Raw genomic sequence first — 23,716 nt, 5'->3', positions numbered from 1 at the left:
CTTTCCCAAACCAATTCTGAGGTGTCACTCTGAATGAAGTCACGCTCACAGCTCTGTAGAGCACTCTGCATCAAGAGGTAGAGTAACTTTACAGTGAGCAGAAAACATTCACTGATAGACAGCGGGCTCCCTCAGCTCTTGATGTAGCCTACTGGATATTGTCTATTGTTAAAACCATGGCTGAATGCAGTGGTGGAAAAGTGTTTTTTTTTTTATGTTTTTTTTTTTATGACATAGCGTGTCAGAATTTAAATCTATATTTGCTCCACTATCCAGCACTCACACCTCTGATTAAATCAGTACTTGTTATGAGTTGTCCACCTCCATGAGAGTGGGAAACCTGAGGTGCATAGCGCACATGTACTGGGCCCATATTGGCACTGAGCCTATGCTGCTTGCATTGATTATCCATCAATAACACTAGACCAAGTGATATTTCCATCCAAAAACTCCAGCCTGAATGGCTCCAGACCTCTGAATCACTGCCAACATCTCTTTTTTCTGCAATTCAGATGGTGTAAAACAAAAACTCAAGAGAGCTCCAATTATAATTTTATATACCACTTGCTAATATTCAAATGTACTTTGAAGAGATTTCACGGTTTGGCGTTGGTATCAGCGGTTGTTCCAACTTCCGCAAGTTCTGCCCCCTATATTAAAACATAACATGTATAATCTAATGCAGTCCCACACATGATGCAGTTAATAATGCCTTTGTGAGATGTGTAATTTTCAACACTGATTCCATTCTTGTATTCGAGTCTGTTAGATTGTGCAGCTGTTCATGATATTGTGTCCATCCCTGGAAGGACAGTGCTAATGTCAGTTGTGCCAATGTAGTGGGCTTGGCCTGCAGATCTTTAGGATTTTGTGTGTGTGTGTGTGTGTGTGTGTGTGTGTGTGTGTGTGTGTGTCAGTCAGCATGTGCGAGGATGTCAGTGTGTGTCGACATGTGGATGTGGCTGGACTTGGAGTTTTCAAGGTGATTTTAATATTTATTACTACTTTGTTGTCAGATGTTGCTTCTGAAGTTCATGTCTGTTTCGTCTAGCGTCACTTCAGCTTTACTTTCCTTTGTTTCTCTCTCTTTGTCCCCCTCACTACCTCTTTTTTTTCAACCTACCATTTCTTGTCATCAGCTATCATCATCTCCCTCTTATACCCCCCCATCAGTGAAACAGACTGGTATTTCTCTAGATTGGTATTTCTCCACCTCTCTCTTTGTGTCTGGAACTTTACCCCTCTCATATTTATTGCTATTTTTTCTCCGTGATGCTGCTGCTACCTCTGTTGCTCTCTCAACAGCTCTCTTTTTCCCCCCAACAACTCTGTATGTTCTTTTCAATAGGCCGCATTGACATTTATTGTGTTGATTCAATTAACATTACCTGAGACTCTGTCCTTGACACTCACACACACATATAGTACACACAGTAACGTAATGTATCACTGGTTTGACTTTATTCTGTAATTGAAGAGTGCACTGATCACATGCATACTCACACTGAATAAGAGTAGGTCAGAGTTGGGATTAGAAGAGTAGCAAGAAGTGTAACAACATTGACAACAGAGTAGAAGGACTGAGAGGTGAGAGAACATTTCAAATGGAGCAGTTACACATTTTGGGAGATATGCATATATACTGTCTTTTTGAGGGTGAGGTGAGAAGATCAACATTAATCTTATTTAAGCATGTGTTTATCCTAGCTTAGCATTAAGACTTGAGTCAGGTGTAAAGTGGAGAAATATGTCTAACAACAGCTTTGAAACTGCCATATTTATAGATATAGATATTGGTTTGGGTCTCATTTCAGGCTGCATAAATCTGGCAACAAGACATGGCTGCACATAACACCCACTTAAAACCACAAATAGTCATTTTTATTATTCTTTTTATGGATGGATTAAACAAATGTTTCAAGTTGCTAAGGTAGCCTAAATATATTCTGACGCTAGCTCTGTACTTCAAGGCATTTCTCTCTCCTCACAAAATATTTGCAAAGCTAATTTTAATGATATTTAGGAACCTTCATTGTTTCTATATAAGCCTTCCTTGCCTTCTTTATTGTGATGGAGTTTACATTTCGTTAGCCTCTGTATGCCTCAGTGAAGGAGAATATGTGGGTTTAGTTACAAGAGTGATTTCAATCAAATCCTTCAGATGCGATTTGAACTGCTCCAAAGTGGGTGCGACTTAGCAAATACAGCACAATATGAAGCTGTAGAGAGATAGTGAGATGTAGACAACTGTTCAGCTTCATCCTCAGCTCCATCCAGTGTTGTCAGATCAGGAGAAGGAGGATAAGGATATATTAGACCTCAGTTACATTCTTTGGATGTATAAAGGTTTTTGGCAACTGAAATCACACACCTCCTACTATGATATTGTTCTGTTAGCTGCCCACTAGCTAACGATCAAGTGTGGTTTTATATGATGGACATTGCAGACTTGTGACCCTAAATCACTTTTAATTGGATACATATTTGAGGGATTTTGTTGTCAAAATTAATTTTTTCTTTTTTATCTGTTCCTTTAAATCTTTATTGAACTGGTGCATTTTTACAGTCCAGACTACACCTACAGACAACAATGTGCTACAGTTGCTGGTCACCTTAACAACATGTGGGGTTACTCCAGGTTTGTTTATGTATTTCCACCGTGTGTCCTCAGAACAACTACGGCCTGATTACCACCACTACTGCTGTCAGCCGTGTTCAGCCCTACACTGGCTGGGAACAGACCTGACATACTGAGACAGAGACAGAGGGAGAGAGAGAGGGAGAGAGTCAGGATAATGGATAAGCCAGCGCAGTGACAAAGTGGTGATTCCTACAGCACTGAGGCGGGTGTGTGTATGTGTCTCTTTGTATGTGTGTGTGTGTATGTTTGTGCGTGTGTGTGTGCGTGTGTGTGTGTATGTATGTGTGTGTGTATACGGTTTTTCTGTGTGCAAGCAGGTCGACAATCCGTTTTCTCCAGAGATACATCAATCTAACACAAGGTCACACTGTCTCTCTTCTACAATCCTCTCTTTTTACTCCTCTCCTCTCCTCTCCTCTCCTCTTTCAATCTGTCCTCCTCTACCAACCCTCCACCCCTTTTTTCCTCACTGTTCCCCTCAAATAGTCTCCTCTCTCTTCTCCAGGTTTGTCCCCACCCTTTTGAGGGTTGGGGGGAGGGTGGATAGATGAATGGGTGATGGATGAATGGCTGGATGGTTGGGTAGAGGAGAGAAGACGGAGAGGAATCGGACCCCAGGGAGAGGTGTAGATTGGTGTACCTGCTGATGGAAGCTTAAAAAGGACATGACATGAGAACTTTTAGAGGAAAAAAAAACACCCTCTATCGTGTGTGTCTGCTCCTGTATTTCCGCCTTTTACTACCACTTCTATCAGTTCCCTATTGTTTGAAAGACTGTGTTGTGACATTTTTAGAAGTCCAGCCTGTCAGCTCTAGCCAGACAATTATGTGGCAGAACCTTCTGGTATGTGGCCTGAAATGTTTTAAATGTTGACAGACGCCAAGGTTACAACGAATGAAAGAAATTACTGGTGTAGCTTTTTGTTGTAACATTTTAATTTACACAGTTTTAATAATGTGCTTTTAATAAGTAACTTATCTCAAAACGACTCTTTGCATATTAATTAAGTTATATCAGAAAGCCCAATATGTAATTAACTTACAAACCCTGCGGAACACTGTTAATGGCTACACGCCCACACATGCTGTGGGAATGCAACACTCATACAACACTTATACACAATATTAGGTCACTATGATTCCAATAATTAATCCTCATTAATTTAATTGTTTGCTTGTTAAAGAGACAAACACGTTCTATGCAGATTTAGCTGCGTTCTTTAAAGGGTAACCCGAAAGGTGATTTTTATTTTCTTTATTTTTTTTTAGGAATGACATCTTAAGATATCCCACTCAATGCAACTGCATATTTGCAACTGCTCTCATGTTATGTTATCCATTTCACTTCAATGTGGCTCACAAGAGTAAACACTTTTATCATAAATGTATTAATGTTTCCTTTTTTTTTTGCCGGTGCCAGATCCAGATTCTTTGGCTATCAATCAAGCAATGGAAACTCCTTCCTTTTAAGAGAGAAGTCTTTTCAGAAATCTGGTCAACGCAGACGGCTCTTGAAAGAACATCCGTTTGCCTTTATTGCTACAGCATGTTCAAATATTACTCCAGCATATTTTGGAGTTCACCACCATTTGGTTTTCCCATTCACAATCTCCACTCCAGGCAAGTTAGCCAAGCGAGTATTTAACAGATGGTAACAAGCAGAACTCAGTCAAGTACAACTTCAAACCAAATGAGCACAAATTTTTCACAATATGGCATGGTAGAAAAAATTGATTAAAAAGATTCAGAGACTATTTTGAACTCATATTAGAAGGAAAATGCTTTGCCTGAGATCAGACAGTGAGCAGTCACTGTACAACACTAGCTACAGACATTATGTCTAATTGGTTTTTCCTACTAATTTGACACAGGATTTTAATATTGTTGTGGGATATTGTGTCAATACATATTCAATGTCAGGATACGGATAACCATTACTGTTCTAATATAAAATTAATTAGATAATGAGTGAGGATTTTCTTACCCTTGTTTCAACGGTCTCTGCTCAGCTACACTAACTGGTTTCTAGCTGTAGCTTCATATTTACCATACAAACATAAATAGTATCACTCTTCTCTTCTAACTCTCAGCAAGACAGCGAATAAGCGCAGTTCCCAAAATGACAAACAATTGCTTTAAGGATGTTTATTTTACTTGAACACATTTACAAAATTCAACCCATTCCATTCTGTATTGGATTAAAAAAAACAAACAAGAAAACATGATTATCTCCAGAGGACCACATGCTGCTTTTTTCTGTCCTGTGATATTGGGCTCACAGTGCATCAGTCACAGGCCCAATCTCAAACATCATCAGATGAAATGAGTCAATTATTTCGGTGGAGGCTGGCCAGTGCCATGGCTCAGATGGATCAGGGATGCCTGTGATATTCTCCACTGTCATTTGGGAAGAAAACCATCCTCAGCGGGCCAATACTTCATGCTAGTCCATGTCATCTGTCACTGACACTCACACACTAATTTCTTATTGGATTATATGAACTGCAGCTACAATTAGTTTTCACATTTTATTTCTGAGCATGTCCTTCTGGTCCACCTCGACTTTGTTCCATTGCTATGCCACACGTATGTTAGATACATATACAGGTTTTCTTCAGAATTACTTTCGAATGTATGGTATGCATTAATATGTTTTTTTAATCCATACAAACACTGAAGTGTGACGACAACAATTTGTGATTTTAAAGAGGCTCAAAGAATGTTGAACTTCTCCTTTAATACTGTGACAATAACACAACATTAAACGCTGATATTAATTCCTTAGTTGTTGGCAGTGTGACAGCTTTTCTTGGTGGAATGACTCAGTCTACATAAGCAATGAATCCTGGCTTGGTACACACACACACACACACACACACACACACATACAAACACACAATCAGCATTGTCCAGGTGCCCTCATTGAGTCACAGTCTGAGCATGTATATTTTATGGTAACTCTAGCATGTGTGAGTGCAGACAGGCACATGGGCTCCAAATGTGTAAACTGTGTAAAGCAGTGTGAATGTATGCATGGAGTTGTGTTCTGTAGAAGCAGCTCCCTAATCAGTGTGTGTGTGTGTGTGTGTGTGTGTGTGTCTCATGGAGACAGTTGCTAAGCTGTGTGTCTGTGTGTACTGAACAACAATAGTTGTTTTCAAGAAGCTCAAGCTCTGTTTGGACTCTCGGGTGATTGCTGTGGTCTTCAGGCTGCAGTCACAGTCACTTATCTCTGTCTCTCTCCTTCCTCCCCGGTCGACTTTGTTTTCAAAGGGGAGGTTTTGTTTTTTTTTTCTACCACCCTTGGCAACCTGTACCTGCTTATTGTGCCTGCCAAATTTAGATGGAAAGAATTTGAATAGTAAATAAAGAGGATATTGATTGCTACACAGCAGGTTTAAATAAAGAGGCATTGGATGGATAATAAATCTGAAACAGGCCGAGCTTTTCTCATTGACTACCTGTGATATTGTCTGAACAGAGAGGTCTATTTCAAAGTTGTAAGTCTTTTTTTTTTTTTTTCTTTGGTCCACACCTTGAATGCTTCACCCTTGCTCCCTTCACACAGGTCTCTATGGAGCTTTTCATCAGCTTGACAGAAACCTGGCATTAGATGGATTTATTCACTTGCCCATGCACAAAGCTATTCCAGTGATTATTTTTTGCAGAAACTTTGAAAGAGGAGAGAACAAGTGCACGCTTATCAGACAAGAAGTGAGTGCTTGCAGGAAGACAAGTACATATCAACGAGAGAAGAAATACACGGGTAAACTTTTGAGGGTGAGCATGAGTAGACACTTAAGGGGGATGAGTACCTGCAAACAAGAGAACACTAACACTTTTATTGGATATCTCATACAAACAAGTGTACTCTTGTGAGGAAATATACCTGTGACTTGTTTGAGAGAGGACCAGAGGATTTGCATTTCAGTGCAATTCACATTTCATCCTGAGTTTCTGTCCTTGGTGGGGTTCTCTGCAGAGCAGCATTGTGTGGTTTAGTATAGCACCTGCTAACCACGTGTGGTATCTTGATTGATTTAGTCTCTTTGGTTAAACTTTTGTGCAATTATGTGGACACATTTCCTTTAATCAAGATTATACTTGAAGGAAGTGATTTTACAGTTTCTTCAAATTTACTGAAGACGCAAAGAGATTGGACTTTAAATTAACATTACCTGTTTTCAGCTTTAGCTCATTTCATTTCTAGATCGCATCGTGCTCATCCGTCGCTTTGCATTACAACCCAGGCTGTTTACTGTTTCATCCCATTTAATTTTTATTATTTGAGGGAGAAAGCATACTGACAGGTGGAGAGAGGGAGGCAGATGAAAAGAGACAGAGGAGGGAAGAAACCAAGGGGAGAGAGGGAGAGACAAGAGATGCCCCATAGAGAACAAATGGCTGGTTAGTAATAGATGAGGGGCATCAGCTTACACTGAAGGATAAAAAGGCAGTCAAGCAGGGGATACACATCTGTCATCTGCCGTTCACACACACTCGCACACATGCAAGTACACACACACAGGCCAGCTGGTAGAGTGTGATGTAACTAGTGACTATTGTTCCATGGCTCATGCATCTTTCTGGATTGCTAACCTGAGATGCACCCTTAGAAATGCGCCCTTAGAAAAGCTTCAAAAGGGTAAAGAGGTACGCTTTACGTTCCCTCACAATATTTTTCACATTCCACCTGCTCCACATAAACAGTTAGTGTGCTGTTCCTGCCCGGCATTATAACTGGACAGGACCAACTGCCATTTCAGGGAAGCACTGTGCAGTTACTACAGAACAGAGAGCTGAAGTGACACTTTACATGATGCATTTATTGCTCGTTACTCCTTTCAAAAGGCTGTGCTCCGAACAGGATAGAGCCATAGGCTGTGAACACAGCTGCTGCTCTGTCTGGCTGTGGTGGTTGAACTACGTTGCTAAGTTAAGCAGCTCTCCTAATTATCTATCTAGCTGCAATGATACAGACCTGATCCAGCCATCAATGAGGCCCCACCTGATCATTGTATCGGGTCTTTGTTACATATTACAGCACTGACTGTAAGGCAATAGTTTGGGAAATATTCTGCTTTGTATTCTTTCTGAAAGTCAGATGAGCAGATCAACACTCATGACTGTGCATGAAGAGTGGAGCTTAGTTTAGCATAAAGACTAGAATCCACCATCTACACTAGCCAGCATTATTTCATCTAAACCAACAACATGTGGGATGCAGAAAACAAGCCTTACTCTTTAGGGTCAAAGCCTTGTTCTGTGTACATCCAGCTGTCTGCACCAACCTCCTCACTTTTACTTTGGTGGAGCATAGTAATGATTGTCACATTTCCTGGATTCAAAAAAAAAAAAAAAAACGGAGGTGGAGGTAATCCAGTATTTGGTCTGAGTGGTCAGTTTTAAATCAGCATGCCTGTGAGCTAAGAAAACATTCTCTGCCTTTGCAACGTAACAAATTGGAAACCCAATCATTTTCAGCACAAAGATAAGCTAATTCGGAGCCGTAGAACAGTTTAATCTATATTTGGGAACATTCAATACCGTCTCTCCTCGCAAGAAACAAGAAACAATGAATCCTCAGATAATCTATAATGTCACACAGTTGTAAAGCTTAATCATGGAGGCGAAGAGAGAGAGAGAGAGAGAGAGAGATGGTGTGATCATTGTTCCATGAAGTCTATTTTCTAGGTGAGCAGATATCCGTCTTTCAGCCTTCCCGTGGGATTCTTCCCAACTATCCTCGAGAGCCGAACAATAATGTTGCCCTGTCTGGTGAATGTGGGTGTTCTTGTATTTCCTGTATCCTGGCAAGGACACCGGGATAAAGGGAGAATCCTCCCCCTGAATGGGACCATTTTAAGCCTCCAGCTCAGGCTAAGAATGATTTCTCCACATAGTAAATACAGTAAGTGTAGGTGGTGGCTTTGAATGCAGGTGGAGAAGCTTATAGAGATAAACACATCAGCATTTGTGTACTGTACATGCAAACACACATTCGCATTTATTAATCGCTTGTACACACTCTTCTATGTCTACTTCCATGTTTTTCTGCTTACTGCATTTCATGTTTGACCCCCCTCCCTTTTTTTTCTCTGAAGGTTAATTCTTATTCTTATTCTTCTTTTTCCTCCTTCCTTGGTTGCTACGTCCTTCCTTCCTCTCCTCTTCTCCTCCCTCCTGATGGGATATGGCTGTTTCTTTTGGCAGATTGGCAATATGAGGGTAAGAACTATCTCCTTTCTCTTCCTCTGTTAACAGTGTATTCAGTCACTTTGCTAGTTTATTAACCCCTGCTAACCCTGCCGAGATGGTTGTAGGAGGTTACGCCCGTCATTATCGGTGAAAACATAGATCTACCGAGCTTTTATTCTTCACTACAGATGTGTCATCCTCACAGCATTTTATTTTTACTTTTTCAAAAAATCACATATTGTTGTTTTTCTTTTTGTCTCTGTCTTGAAAAAGAGTCTCTGTCCAGTCCATCATCATTTTCTTTTGTCTGGATTTATTTTGTGTCCCCTCATTTTTTTTATTCCTTCCTTTAACCCCTTACCCCTTACACCTCACTCCTTTTCTCCACTCCTCCCCTATTTCACCTTCACTCTTTTCAGGTCTTTGTTGTTGCCTCTCTTAACCATTCTCCATCTCTGATACACATACACGCAGGTGTATCTATATATCTATATATATATGTGTGTGTGTGTGTGTGTGTGTGTGTAAAGCATGTATAGTGCTGTGCAAAGTTCAATTCCATTTCAAAAGTTAAACTTACAGAGTGATTGCAGCAGCCACTTATCTTTAAAAGGGGAAAAAGCCATTTAAAAACATTTCCTTTGAAATACTTACATTACTGAAGTGAAATCATCCATACGCTTCACAATGACATTTTACATTTCAAGCTTTTATAAAATGGATATAAAGAAGCGAATCCTCAGACTGTATCAATGCTAACTATTTTACTTTTTCACTCTCCCAGAATGTAAACTGTCTCGGTCAGGTCCTCCTGCTACCATCGTTGCCATAGACGAAGAGAGCCCCAACGGTAAAGTGTTCATTTCTTTTACTTCTTCATTCTTTACTTCATTCTGAGTTGGTTTAAAGATTTCTGTCACCTCAGACAAGACAAGGGATGACTTTGTTGGAATTTAAATTTTTAAGATAATCATCACCTTTTTTACGATACGTTAAACAAACATTGCTAGATGATCTTGACCTTTTCAGCAGCTGCTGATTGGCATGGCAGGTACCTTACACTCATTCATATTCATTAGGTCTGTGCGAGCGGAGTCTGATCCCTGTTGCAGAGGATAAGACATCAGGTCATTCAATTTCAGCTACATCACTGTGTATTATCGTAAACAACAAAAAGATAAGAGTTTCTCTGCGTCTCTCTCTATGAGTGCATGCTTGTGTTACATAATGTTGCCATTCATAAAACTGCTTGCTTAAAGGAATGGTATGACATTTTGGGAAATACGCTTATATGCTCTGTTGCCGTGAGTTGTAGTGGAAAATCTATACCATTCTTTGTGTAAATGTGAAGCTACAGATAGCAGTCGGTTAGCTTAGTTTAGCATAAAGTCTGGAAAAACATGAGGGAAACTGCTAGCCTCGCTCTGTCCAAACACAACAAGAGCCACCCTAAAGCTCACTAATTAATGTGCTGTATCTCGTTTGTTTAATCCGTACCTGGAGTCTCTACTGGTTGCCTGACAGGAAGTTACTACCTACAACCAAGAAGCAGTCCCACACACAATATCCTGTTGATCCAAAAATTCTCGATTTCACACTTCAGTTTTTTGTACAGATTGAATAAATGAGAAGTTTTGTTTTTGAGATTAGCTGTTTTCCCTCTGTTTTCTTTTTTTTCAAAGCAAACCTAAGTCCAAGTTATGTTTTTTCATTTGTTTATTTCAATTTATAAATGGTTATTTTGGTTTCCTAGACCTTGATGTTGGCAAGCAGTTGTTTTGCAAAAAAATATTTGACTTAGACAGATGTGACAGTATTGGGGTATTGGATGCTGGACATTTGTTGGACCTAATTTGAATATATGAGATACACAACTATTTTCTCTTCTCTTCTCTTCTCAACCACCTGACAAAACAAAAATAAGGCTGCCAGAGTTTTCGGACACCTTTTATCTAAACACCAAAGGAAATATCCTCTGTGTGTTTAGTAAGCTCCCACTGTATAAGCTAATTATCGGCTTCTGGTTTTGATGGCTGTGTCATTTAGACTGTTTGGAGGAATATAACCAGACACACAATCCCAGAGTCTGTTCAGAGCTGTTTAAGTGGAGGCTTGTGTGTGCGTATGAACAGATTGTTTTGACAAGTTCAGAGGAGATATCACATTTTAATAGATGAGTTTAATCCTTACTTTAATCACAAGTAAATGAAGTTGTATATTGGCCTGGAGGGAGGCCACCAAATCTGATGGGGGAAGGTGAAATGTACACAGACAAGTTGGTCTGCATGGTTAAATCACACTCTTATCCTCAGCCCATAGACAGCGACCTATCATAAAGTTTGCCATGTCTTTTCAGCAAGGTTTTAAATAGTGAGACCTGATCAGAGTAATCCTAATGGACATAAAAAGAGATTAGCATAGCAACACCAGACAGAGAGGAGAGCAGTGTCTTCCATCTACCCTGCTGGCATGTCTGTATGTGTTATTGATGGCTTCATCACTATGCAGCTATCCATCCTCTAATTCCTCCTGTTCTCCATTTTTACTGTGTTCTTCTGTTCCCTTGGTATACATATCAGCCTTGTACTAGTAATTACATGTAAGACTTTGTTTTGCATTTCCCCCTTGCCACCCATGTTGGCCGTCCATGACAATAAACTACAAGATTTATTTGTTATTTACAATATGTACGATGTTAATTGCTCAAGGAAACCTCAGAGGTAATTATTTACTTTCTTCCTCCAGAGAATGTTCTTTTTTTTAATATTTCAGTGTGTTTGTTTGAATTAAATCACTTAGGCTACATGAATGCAACATGCATTTTATTATATGTAGTATTCTCTCTCTCTCTCTCTGCAGCAGGTTAAAACTTTTTTAACTCATCAAATGTTCTATTTGATTTATATTCTAGTATATTTGAAGAGAATATTGAGTGTCAAAAGAAAAAATTGAATTCTTTCATCTATATTTTAATTAGTCTTTTTTTTCTCTAAGAACATTTAGAGGAGAGTGAAGTGTTTTTCAGCCCCGAGTAGAGTCTGCAGGTCATACTCTCAGTCTGCAGGTAATGTACAACCTCTGCATAACAGAGGGTTGAGCAATAGCCTGTATGTAGCTTGAGAGGCGAAACCCAGGGCGATATAAAGTCAGTAAATAACTGCTGCAGTTAAGCTTATTCCTGCAAGGCACACACAGTATAAGGCAACCCAGATAAGCATATCAACACCCTTATCACCCCGTCTTTTGGCTCATCTGGATTACAACAGCTGGACATATTGTTCAGAGAGATTTAAGTGGATTATCCAGCTGAAGCTGTACAGGTGAGGAGAGAAAAAAATGCCCCACCCCCCAGTGGAAATTACACCCTAGCATTGAAACATTGTTGTTCAGCTGCAAAATAGTTAGGTTTGTTTCAATTCAAGATATCACAATGGAAGTTTGTTTTCATAAAGAAATATATTTGGTTGTGAAATTGTATTATCTGTTAAATAGACTCTAGAAAGAGAGGCCTGTTATAGTGAAAGCTAGGGCAGCGACAATGTGCGCGCGTGTGGCCATATGTGTGCATACACATGCATGCGTTTATTTCTCCGTCTTATTGTGTCTAACAACAATGCATGTGTGCTGCATGCTTCGCCTGATTGTGTGTTTATGTGTTTGTGCCTGTTCGAGCACTAATCCTTCTAACAGGGTTGTCGAAGAATAATTTAGTATTGGAATGGTTTGTATGCGTAATGCCATGTATTGCTCTGTGGCTGTGAAATAGTGTTACAGATTTAATAGAAAATCTAGCTTTAGGGGTGGTGTTAGCAAAAGAGAGAGAGACTTGAGGAATGAAAAGGGGGGGGGCAACATACAAGTGAGCAAATTTTTTCTAGCCCAGGGAAATGTCATAAAAGAAGATAATATTGAAATTAGGAGTGCGATTTTAATAATATCTAGTAAAAGGGTGATAAGAATGAGTGGATATGTGTGGGAATGGGAGAGTGGGACACACAGACAGGCACACACATACAGCACACGCACAGAACGACACACACATTTAGCAAAGAGTCATCAGTATCTACAGTTCAGCAGGGGTCCTCACAAACATAACATAATATAATATAATGTGCACAATAACATTTCCCTGATGCATTACATGTATCATTTAGCAGACAATGTCCACACTAGTGACCCAGTAGATGTGTCGCCAGCAAGGCACTACTGCTTGTTCTGTGCACATAAAAACATTTACTTAATTTCTCTCCCACGCGATAAAACGGAAAGACTACATTTACAATGCTAGTGTGTGTGTTGTAAGAAGATTGTTGCAACTAGGATGTGTTGTCAATAGCAAGAGCTAAGACAGAATAAGCCATTTATTTACTTTTCTGTCCTTCAATTGCCGACTTTCCTTCCTTTCAACCCTCTGGAGGTACCGGTGACAAGAAATGCCTGTGAGCGCTTCCAAGTGAATTGAGATTGGTGACACAGGTGTCACAGAAAGTAAATGCAGCATGACAGAAGGGTGGTATCCAAACACAGTGATGTAGCTGTAAATTAAACATGGGTAAAAGAGTATAAAACCTTCAATTACAGAGGAATCCGGGTCAAAAAGTGCAAGTAAATAAGCTGCCATTACTCATTTTTAAACCTGTTCAATCCAATTGCAATATGTGAAAAGACACGGAATACAACCAGGAGATCCTGCAGAACCTGTTACATGTTGAAAATAGAGCCATTAAAAAGGCCATTGAAAAAATGGTTCATCTCTAAAACACTTCAATGGAATTTAAACAGAATGCTTGGCGTCCTTTTACCTGCAAAACTGTTCTGTGTTCTGTTATCAGCTGCTTCAGCAATAAACTTTACCAGGAAAAAAAAAGAATCCACAAGCCTTTGCTCCATGAAATTAACTTTAATTCGTCTCCATTACATCCTCACATTTGCATCCTGAGCAGAATGCCGACAATGGGCCGACTCAGGACCGCTAAAGACCGGTGTCTGCTTGCAGGGTGCCGCTGATTTTTCCCGAGCTGAGCTGTAATTGCCAAGATTATACTTTTTACAATTTCATGGTTTCAGATTTTTATTAAACTGTGTATTTAATCTTACAATGCATGAAATTAATGCAGTGAAATTTTGTTGATTTATAATCAGAAGCTAGCAAGTGATGCTGGCTGCGGGTTGTACTTTCCACCCAGATTGTGGAGGTTGAGAAAAATCGCTTATTTCTGTTATGTATTTATTTATTTTTTTTTCAAAGCAAGTGTCATAACCAATTTCAAACTAATGTTTTGAGATGGATTAACTTCCACATTGGTGTACCTTAATTTGTCGGAGGGAGAAAACTGCCAACCGTGCTTACCCCAAACATCTTTACACTCAGTGTCAGTGTAAATGTGTTTGGTTCCACTCAGTTATGGCGGCGTCGCTAAAGTCCACAACACTCACACCAGCAAGCAAATTTATCAGAAGAGAAAACAAACACCAACATAAACATAAATGAGTAAAAACAACTTTGGTTTGGTTTTTCTATGTTTAACATATTCTAGTCAACATTCATCTGTTTAAAAACGTCCCTTCAGACTGTATGCTCTGTCGTTGAATTATCTCAGGATAAACAGTTTACATTCGCTCCTTCTGTTCTCCATCTATCTACGGTTGTTCGCCCTGAATCCCTTTTTCCTTCCCTCGCCAAGAGCTGAAGTAGCAGGCAGATATAATGATTACTTTTCAGTCCATAGCTCGTACCTGACTGACACCCAAACGGTGTCTCCACATTCAGTTAAGCTAATGTCCTGTAAAAATTCTATTAATGCGCCGCCACAATGCTCATATTCTCTCTATTCTCTCCTAATATCCTCTTTATTCTTTATTTCTATCACCCTCTCATTCAGCCCGCTCTTTCTCACCCCACTTTCCTATGCTATTTTTCTCATTCTTCTCACTGTCTAATAATTATTTTTGCCTCTTTTTCCTCTGACAATCTTGATGTTGCTGCAACCACATTCGTAGCTTCATGCAGGTTCTGCCTGTATGCTTTAACACATGGGTCAATTTAATCAGGTGCTGCCGAGTGCAGTATTCAGTCACACATCCTATAAAGTGAGGTCACTGTGAAAAGAGCCCATTTATATTAGACCTTCTATGGAATTAAATTAGATACAGATCAGTTACACAAGGTGTAGGCACTTTCTCTCTCCTTCTTCTTTACCTGCACTTTGTTTTTTTTTTTTACTCATTTTGCAAGACAGCAGCAGAAAAACCCGAGGAGAGATAGCAAGGAATGAATTTCCCCTAATGAATTCCATTTTCTATCCCATTTTTCATATAAAGAAACCAATTTCATTAAATTTCCCCGTTTATTTAACATCAGCGAATCACAGCGAGGCATTTGACACGGTTTCCATGGTAGCACAGAAGGCCATGACCCAATTTTATGTCTGGCAGATCAGATATGAGATAGTTCAGAGTGTGTGTGTCTGTGCGTGTGTGTGTTTATATTGTTGAATGTGTGCAGATGTAGGGAAAATATGATTTTCAAGCAAACACACACACACGTATGTACACATGCCCACACACAAGCAAGCAAACACAATCCAGCCTGCTGCCTCAACTTTTCTGTCTCTCCAAATCTCTCATCCTGACTATTCTCTCTCTCTCTCTCTCTCTCTCTCTCGCTCTTTCTCTCTCTCTCTCTATCTCACTCACTCACTCACTCACTCACTCACTCACTCACTCACACACACACACACACACACACACACACACACACATATACAACATAGGTTTGTGGGTTCATTTGTGATGGTGACACAGAACAAGCTTTTGGCTCTTTCTCCACTTACATTCTAATGTTTTACACAAATTAACACACACGTGCACACAGAAAACTATATCATAGGCTGAAAACCTGCAATGCTTACTAATGTGCTGAAGGATGGTTTTGTACTGTCTCCCTCTCACACACACACACACACGCGCATACAATAGTTTTTTTTATTTTTTTTATTTATTAATAATTCAGTGTGCAGGGCCCAGTAATGGGTCTCTTATGATTTGGAGCTGCACAGAGTCAAGTGGTTAAACTTTTTGTTTCTCTAGTGTTGTTTTCCCCCTATCTCACCTGTTATAATCATTTCCAGTAAACTTAAAAAATGACAGGTTAAAGCTGTGCATTTCATACATTAGTTTCTGAAAGCGATTATACATATGAATGAGCGCGTGAATTTTAGTAGATAAAAAGACTTAAAACTAATACCAAAGTGCCACTTGACATCTGTAAAATCCAGTAGTAGATTCAATCACAGCTTTGGCTTTAGTGTAATGTTTTAATATTGAGATACAAATGCAAATGGTTGAAAACTTTTGCCACGTTTTGCAGCAGTTCGCGGTTTTCAATGACACCGTCAATAAAGCCAATGAAGTCAAGCAATAAAGTCAGGAAGTATCTTTGAAACTCAGATGTTTATCTGATTCTCCAGCTGCTTTCTCTTTCTTCTTTTGAAACTTCTTTGACCCCCTCGTCCTTCTCCAATACAACTCCTCCTGGCTTTGTATTGATCGAGAGATATGCATCGCTTGAAAATATACAGCTGACAGTTTCCATTCAAATTATGTCTCGTCTCCCTGTTTGTCTTTCCGTCTCTCTCTCTCTCTCTTTCTCTATGTCTTTCAATATTCCCCTAATTCCCTCGCTTCACTGGCCACAGTTGACTGTGTTAAATGACTCAGGTTTTCTTCCATCTGTACCGTCTGTCTTATTAAAATGTTTACTTTTATTTATTCTGAAGGTTTTTTTTTTTGTGAAAATCATGCAGATGAAAATGTCATTTCTTGGCAGACCAGCTCTCTTTCTCTCTCTCTCTCTCTCTCTCTCTCTCTCTCTCTGAAATGTTGATTTTATTTTGTATTTCATTTATTGTATCCCAGTTATTGCATCCCATGTATTGATATAGAGAAGGCAAACAGATTAGCCTCCATATCTGGTCTAGCTTACTTGATTTAATTTTACTGAAATCCACATGCTTTTTACTCTCTTTCTTTTACTGTTTGTGTTGCTTTTCTATCTAATTGCCCTTGACCTCAGCTACAACCTACACATAATTTTGAGGTATATACTTATACTCCTGAACTTGAAGAGGAGCAGAGAGTTCTCTTTGGACTCTGTTTTCTTTTCTTTTACTAATAAAGTTCAATCCAGGACCAAACCATTTATCTCTCTATTGAATCATCATCTCTGTTTCATCTCTGGAACTCTGGGCTTTGTGTCTTTCTATCTAACTGTTAGGTTAATACAGTTACTTTTACTTTGTTCCCAGGAACGTTATTGGTGGAGAACATGCAGATAAATGGCGTGGCAGAGGGTCCGGATCGTACCATCTCTCTTTCTCTAAGGGATAACCACGACTACTGGGTGATTCTTGACTCCTCCAAACAGGCCCTTTACCTCAACAGCACCGGACGGGTTCTGGATAGAGATGTGAGGCAACAGAACTATTTTATTTTAGTCTCGCCTTTGCTCATACTGTACTCATTCTTTGTTCTGTCAGTTTTACTCATTAATACTATTTTGTTCTGCTTGGTTTAGCTCCTTAGTCTGAGATAGAGATAGAAAGTGAAATCTTAATGAATCTGGTGTCCCTAATCACACAGGCACAGGTCCCGCTGCCGAATCTAAAACTATGATCACATGTAACGTCATGCTGTTTCAACAGATGAAGACAATACTTCCTTATTTCTTTGGTTCTTGTTTATCTTTTTTTCACTTGACTACAGATGATAAATATGGTGGAAGCAGATTTCCATTTTTTCACTTTTTCCAGCATTTGCTGTTGTGAGAATCTGAATCAGCCTCCTGCTGTTTTGCTCTGTAAAGTAATCCAGCAGATGTTTTTCAATTTCTCATTTGGCACAAAAAGTATAATACAAGAAGCTGGCAGTCGTCTGCGTGTTAGTTTCATTTTTTTTCTTTTACTTTCTAGTGAATTATTTATTAACCTGTACGACTACTGTACCTTTAAAATTCTAATAATCTCTACCTGTCCCTCTGCTCCTCTCTGTCCCAGCCCCCCTCATATATTCAGTCCATTGTGGTTCAGGTTCAGTGCACCAACGAGCTGATAGGCACGGTGATCTTACATGAGGTCCGCATCGTTGTTCGAGACCGCAACGACAATGCGCCACATTTCCAGCAGCCAAGATACTATGTAGCCGTCAGTGAGGTAAAACACACACAAAATCACACACAAACACACACACACACACACACACACACACACACACACACACACACACACACACAGTGTCACACATATAAACATACACAATCTATTGCGCCCATCCTGCACTGCTGCTGCGGTCATGAGTGTGAGACTATACCAAGCTTTTTAGCCGTGCTGCCCTTCGGGGGCCACGTGTTACATGCTGCTCCCTGAACATGTAGCCTGGCAGTGGTGGACATTGCAATGTGTTTTAAATAAAAACCCCATTAAGCAGTATTGTACATGGCATTTTGCTGTCAGACTAAAGGCAGAAAGCTGAGTTTTTGGGCAGCTGTGGAAAGGATCTAAATCTGTTATTCGGAGGCTTCCAGAATAGTCTTTACAATGCCAGTCGCACAGTTTGTGCGTCCTCCCATGAGGCAGGGAGGCAGAATTTAACTACAAGAGGTTCAAACTTAAACTGGACAAGGATACATGTAGCCTACTGCCAGCACAGGCAGACCCAGTAGAATATCTTATTATACACTCTTCCACAGCCTGTCCAATTCAATCTTCTCAAACTCTCTCTTTTCCTTTCTTGGCCTCTCCTCTGTTTTCGCAGCTTTCCTCCCTCCCCCACCCACCCCTTACTTCCATGCCCCTACACAACTTCCTGCTCTTCATTATGTCACCTACCCTCAACCTCCCCACCTTTCCTCTGCCACACTCTATATATTTCTGGTTTCCTTTCCTCCTCCTCCTCCTCCTCCAACCCACCACCTCTTACAGCGCTCCAGTTTCTCGTTATTCCTACTAAAATGATTCCTTCAGTTCACTTCAATGACCGCCATACAATTTAGGAGCTGCATCGTAAAAAAAAAAAAAGATTTAAAATATGATTCCTCTGCCAGGCCAAGGTAAATGTAGTCAGTTTAGAGGCAATAATTTAAGAAAAAAGTGAATAAATTTATTCCGATGTTGGCAATAATTTAAAAGCAGAAGCAGATTTATTCATATATGAGTGCAAGTCTGCTCATTAGGCAGACAGCTATTGTCTGATTCACTTCTGTTGCCCCCAGAACTCCCACCACCTAATGCAGTAAATTTAATATTGAGAGAGTAATTCAGGAGTTCATCCAGCTTTATTCACATTAAACCTGCTTTTAGTTGTCTATAACTAAGCATTTTTAAGTGCAAGAAAGTTAGGCAGACAGATTATGACACACAGAGAGGCAATATGGTTATTTATGAGAATGTCTAGGACACAATTTATGAGCTCACTGTGAAAGTTCTCGGGTACAAGGTGATCCCTGTGGCTGATTTCATGAGCTGGAGCCAGTGCCTGAGTGTGGAGTTGTTTCATTAGAGCCGTATCCAAAAGCGACAGCGTAAGACGTTCTGAAGACCATTGTTAAATCAGTGGGAGGCAGAGATAACCCCGTTGAGGGAAATGATGTAACAAATCACTGGTGCAGCAGCTAAATTAAACTTAATCTCAAATGTTTCTCGTGCTGTCTGGAGATTAGACTTCTGTTTTGACACCTAATCACAGATCCCAAGGCACATGGCTGAAAAAATACAGCACAGCAATTTATGCTTGGCAAAGTTGTTCCTTTCATGTGCTGTGGAAAGTGTTTAACTCTCAGACTGAGAATTTCTCTCAGAAAAACTTAAATCAAACTGAACATCTTTCTGAATATCAAGCATCTCTTTTGGCTACTAGAAAGTGAGTCACTATATCTTGTTGCACATGTGCAAATTGAAATGAAGAAATGAAAGTCAGAGTTATGGTAAACAAAGGCCAATGTGGCATTTATGATGTGTACTGTATGGACATTTAAGCTACTGAAAACATGTCATATACACTAGGTATATTATACATACTACATACATGCAGTCAAGACCATAAGTATTCAGACAGCCTCAGCACATTCTATTTGAAGTAAAATAATGGACATAACATTAAAGTGCCAGTAGATATATTACAATGTTAAAATAAAACTGTAAAATAGATGGTATAGCCCTTTTAACACATACCTTGCAACCAAGTTGCAAGGGTTCAAAAGTAATTGGACATTTGGCCACTAAATGCCCAAGAGCTCACATGTGGCGTAGAGTTGATTGAGAGTTGAGAGTTTCCATTTAGATTAAGGTGGAGTTGTCTGAGGAGTGAAGAGGTGACCATGCAAGAGAGGGAGATAATAACAAGGCTAAAAAAAGCAACAAAGCATCTATCAAAGAGATGTCAAAGGTAGTTGATTTGTCAAAATCAACACTTGGGTACATTCTATTAAAAGCAAGTGAGCACAGAAAAACTATAATGTAGCAAATGACCTGGTAGGTGTGTTGTGGGTGAGCAGAAAAATTATTTGCTTGAGGAAAAACCCCTTTATGACTGCACAGCAAGTCAAGAATGCACTGCAGGATGTTAGGCGAACATGTTTCCCTCATAGTGACCGAGAGAAGACTTCATGACTACAACCTAAACGGATTCACCACAAGATGCAAAGCCGTGGTAAACCTCAAAAACAGAAAGGCCAGGCTGCAGTTCAGAAAAACACACAAAAAAAAGTCATGGAACAAAGTTCTATGGACTGATGAAACAAAAATCAACCTCTATGTGTGGAAAAGCTCATGGAGCAAAGCCGCCACCTCATCTGTCAGACATGGCGGTAGTTATGGATTGGACATTTATGGCTGCCAGTGGAACAGGCACACTGGCATTTATTTATGATTTCACTGTTGATGGAAGCAATAGGATGAATGTGCAGGTGTACAGGGGCATTTAGAGCACTCAGATTCAGAGAAATCCATCAAAACACATTGGACAACGTTTATTTATTCAGAAGGACAATGATCATAAACATACGGCCAAAGCAGCCAAAGAGCTTCTCAGGGTGATGACATGGAATATCCTCGACTGGCCGAGTCAGTCATTGGATCTCTAATAAAACTGAGCTGCATTCCACCTGATGAAGATCAGACCAAACACAGAGAGTCAAAGTCAAAGACTTAAGGCAATCATTCACTGCAAACGATTTTCCACAAAATATTAAATATGTTTGACTTCATCTGTCCAGTTACTTTTCAACCCATACACCTTCAGGACCATGTGTTAAAAGGTCTATAGTTCCCTCACATTTCTTTTTATATTGATGTAAACCTGCTCAAATTATAGCTTAGACTTGGCACTTTAATGTAATATCAATTATTCTATGTCAGAGTGAATGTATTGAAGCAAAAAACCTGAAGAACAAAAAAATTGTATGACTGTACTTATGGTCTAGACTGTATATAGTCCTGACAACTTTCCAAAATATATTGTAGCGACCCTGCAGTAATGTTCCTGTATGATGTTGTACATGTTCAGATGTTCTGTGTAAATGCCAGGTCTGTGGGTGTGGAACAGGTAGGGGAGGGGTGCGAGTGCATGAGGTATGAGAGTATGCGCGTGCAGGAGAGTGAGAGAGAGCTAGAGAGAAGGAGAACTTTGTTGTTGAGTTGGAGCACAGTTAATGCCGGTGAGTTTGTTGTTTTGGCGTGGTTACGGCCGACAGTAACCCATCCTGTTCGGTAATAAAACGGTTAAATTGGATAATGCTTCGCTTGTCCTTCCTACACGTCCTGGTGGACGCTACAGTATCATGTTTTCTTTTTTCATCTGCAAGTTTAGTTTGTTTCAACCTGAAATAAACATGGGTTATCTACAGTGTGAGATATGATAGCTGGCTTCAGCTAATGAAACATTGGTTAACTAAAAAGAGCTTACCATATCATATTTAAATTATTTTATAGCTAAGCCTTATGTTCTGTTGCTGTGCCACCATCAATTGTGCATATCTGACTCAAAGTTTTTTGTTGCTCCAGCTGCTGAAATGACACATTTTGCAAGGTCATGGGCGAAACAGCTAATGCTACAGTAACAGTTGCTAATGTACCTAGTGTAACATCAGTTAGCTACAAATTAGCCTTCAGTAGCACTGGTGCTGACATTTATAATTGAAAGAAACTATTCAACATAAAAAAGTCTTAATATACAATTTGAATTAGCTTGAACTTAAAATGCACATTAGGAACAAGCAATTGGCAAACATGAACATTGTGATGATTATGTGAGTGTGATGGCTCATTGCATTAAAAAATGCTCCATCTCAGCTACATGCAGCTCAGCTCTACTGTTGTCATAACTACTCATTAATTTAGTTAATTTTATACTGTGAAAAGAGTAGGTGTAATAAGCTATGGCTAATCTATTTTGACAGTGACTCATTATTTTATAACCATGAGCATTTGGGTCCAATCTGTTTCTGTTTTTATTATTATTTTATTTCCCTGAAATCAAAGGGAAAAGTAAAGATGTCAATGTTCTCTTTTGGCTTTTAAGTGACAAGCACTCTTAACATATTGTGCATAATTTTCTATCACCCAATTTTCCACTTTTATCTAAAACTTTTATTAGACGGGGCAATGAGGTGTAGCAAATATTCACGGTGGTGAGATGGAAAAAGACTGAGGCACAGACTATAGACAGAACGTTGGATGCTGTCTGTGTTTCGTTTTATTTCCAGTGCAAATGGATGTGCACAAACAGCTGCACGCCGATTTTCCTTCTCAAGCCCCATTTGAGCACAGTAAACATAAAACTGCAAGTCATTTTCTGTTTGTTTTGTAGAGACAGTGGGGTACCAAGATCCCGTATGGCCAAATGCTTGTGAACACACCAAGGGTAGTTGCAAGAGATAAGACACAACACTGTAGGACAGGAGCTGTTTAATGTCTCTGTGTCTGACAACATGTAGTGTGAGCTTGTAGACATAGACTGAAATTCTCTGTCTTTGTTGCGTTCTCAGCTGACACCAGTAGGAACCACCATCTTCTCTGGTTTCTGGGGGAACAATGGGGCGACAGACATCGATGACGGTCCCAATGGACAGATAGAGTACACGATCCAGTACAACCCAAAAGACCCGGTAGGTTATCCATCTGCCTGCTGCACTCTTCCAAGTGTAATGTAGCCGTTTAGAAACTCATCATGTAGGCTGATGGTTTAGCACTAGAATTTGGTTTCATAACATTTATATGAGAGCAAAGATTGAGCCAAACTCAACCAAAATTCACAATAAAAGCCTGTATGTTTACATATTTATTTGTTTTATTGTTTAAAATTGATATCAGTAGAACACCCAGCAATTCCTCACTGCTGTGTGTCTATGGGTTGATAATCAACCCATGCCTTGAAATCAAAAACATTGCCCACATAATGTTTTATGAGCCATTAGATTCCATTTCCGAAATATTGTAAAGATATAAATGTTTTGAGGTGTCAAAGTCAGATGGTGTGAAGAGTAAACCACTTCTCCCTGTCTTAAAGTTTAGTTGATTGACATATTTTGCATAAGTTAAAACTGAGCTCAGTAACAGATGCACTGGGGATTTGTTGCACAATGAAGAGTCAATTATTACTGATGATTGTATCATTTACTTGCTTCGTGAGATTAGATACAACACGCTTTCCTTAATCTCTTATTTCCTGTTTTCCCAAGAAGCTTTATTAATATGATAAGTTGATGGAGATATAATGAGAACATAGAGTGTTTTAGTCTTCAAGTATCCGTACAAATATCATGTTACTATCAGAATCTCTTTTTAATTTTTTTTTTTTTTACCTCTTTGCTTAATTTTTACTGTA

General features: G+C 39.5%; 1 protein-coding gene across 2 annotated transcripts in view; it reads left to right on the top strand.

Annotated features, from left to right (window-relative positions):
- Nucleotides 1-23,716, top strand: part of LOC111669650 (protocadherin-15-like) — a 138,429-nt gene that overhangs the window by 2,683 nt on the left and 112,030 nt on the right. For both annotated transcript variants that reach the window (XM_087179236.1, XM_087179235.1), the window contains exons 2-6: nt 8,855-8,869; nt 9,624-9,689; nt 17,146-17,306; nt 17,893-18,048; nt 22,878-22,997. In XM_087179236.1, coding sequence (XP_087035362.1) covers nt 8,855-8,869; nt 9,624-9,689; nt 17,146-17,306; nt 17,893-18,048; nt 22,878-22,997 — 518 coding nt within the window. The remainder of the gene's footprint in view (nt 1-8,854; nt 8,870-9,623; nt 9,690-17,145; nt 17,307-17,892; nt 18,049-22,877; nt 22,998-23,716) is intronic.

Source organism: Seriola lalandi, unplaced genomic scaffold (genome assembly GCF_002814215.2).
Source record: "Seriola lalandi dorsalis isolate HSWRI2012SDOR001 ecotype SW California unplaced genomic scaffold, Sedor1 jcf7180002054801, whole genome shotgun sequence".
In the NCBI taxonomy this organism is placed as follows: Eukaryota; Metazoa; Chordata; class Actinopteri; order Carangiformes; family Carangidae; genus Seriola; species Seriola lalandi.
This window is presented reverse-complemented; position numbering and strand designations above follow the sequence as displayed.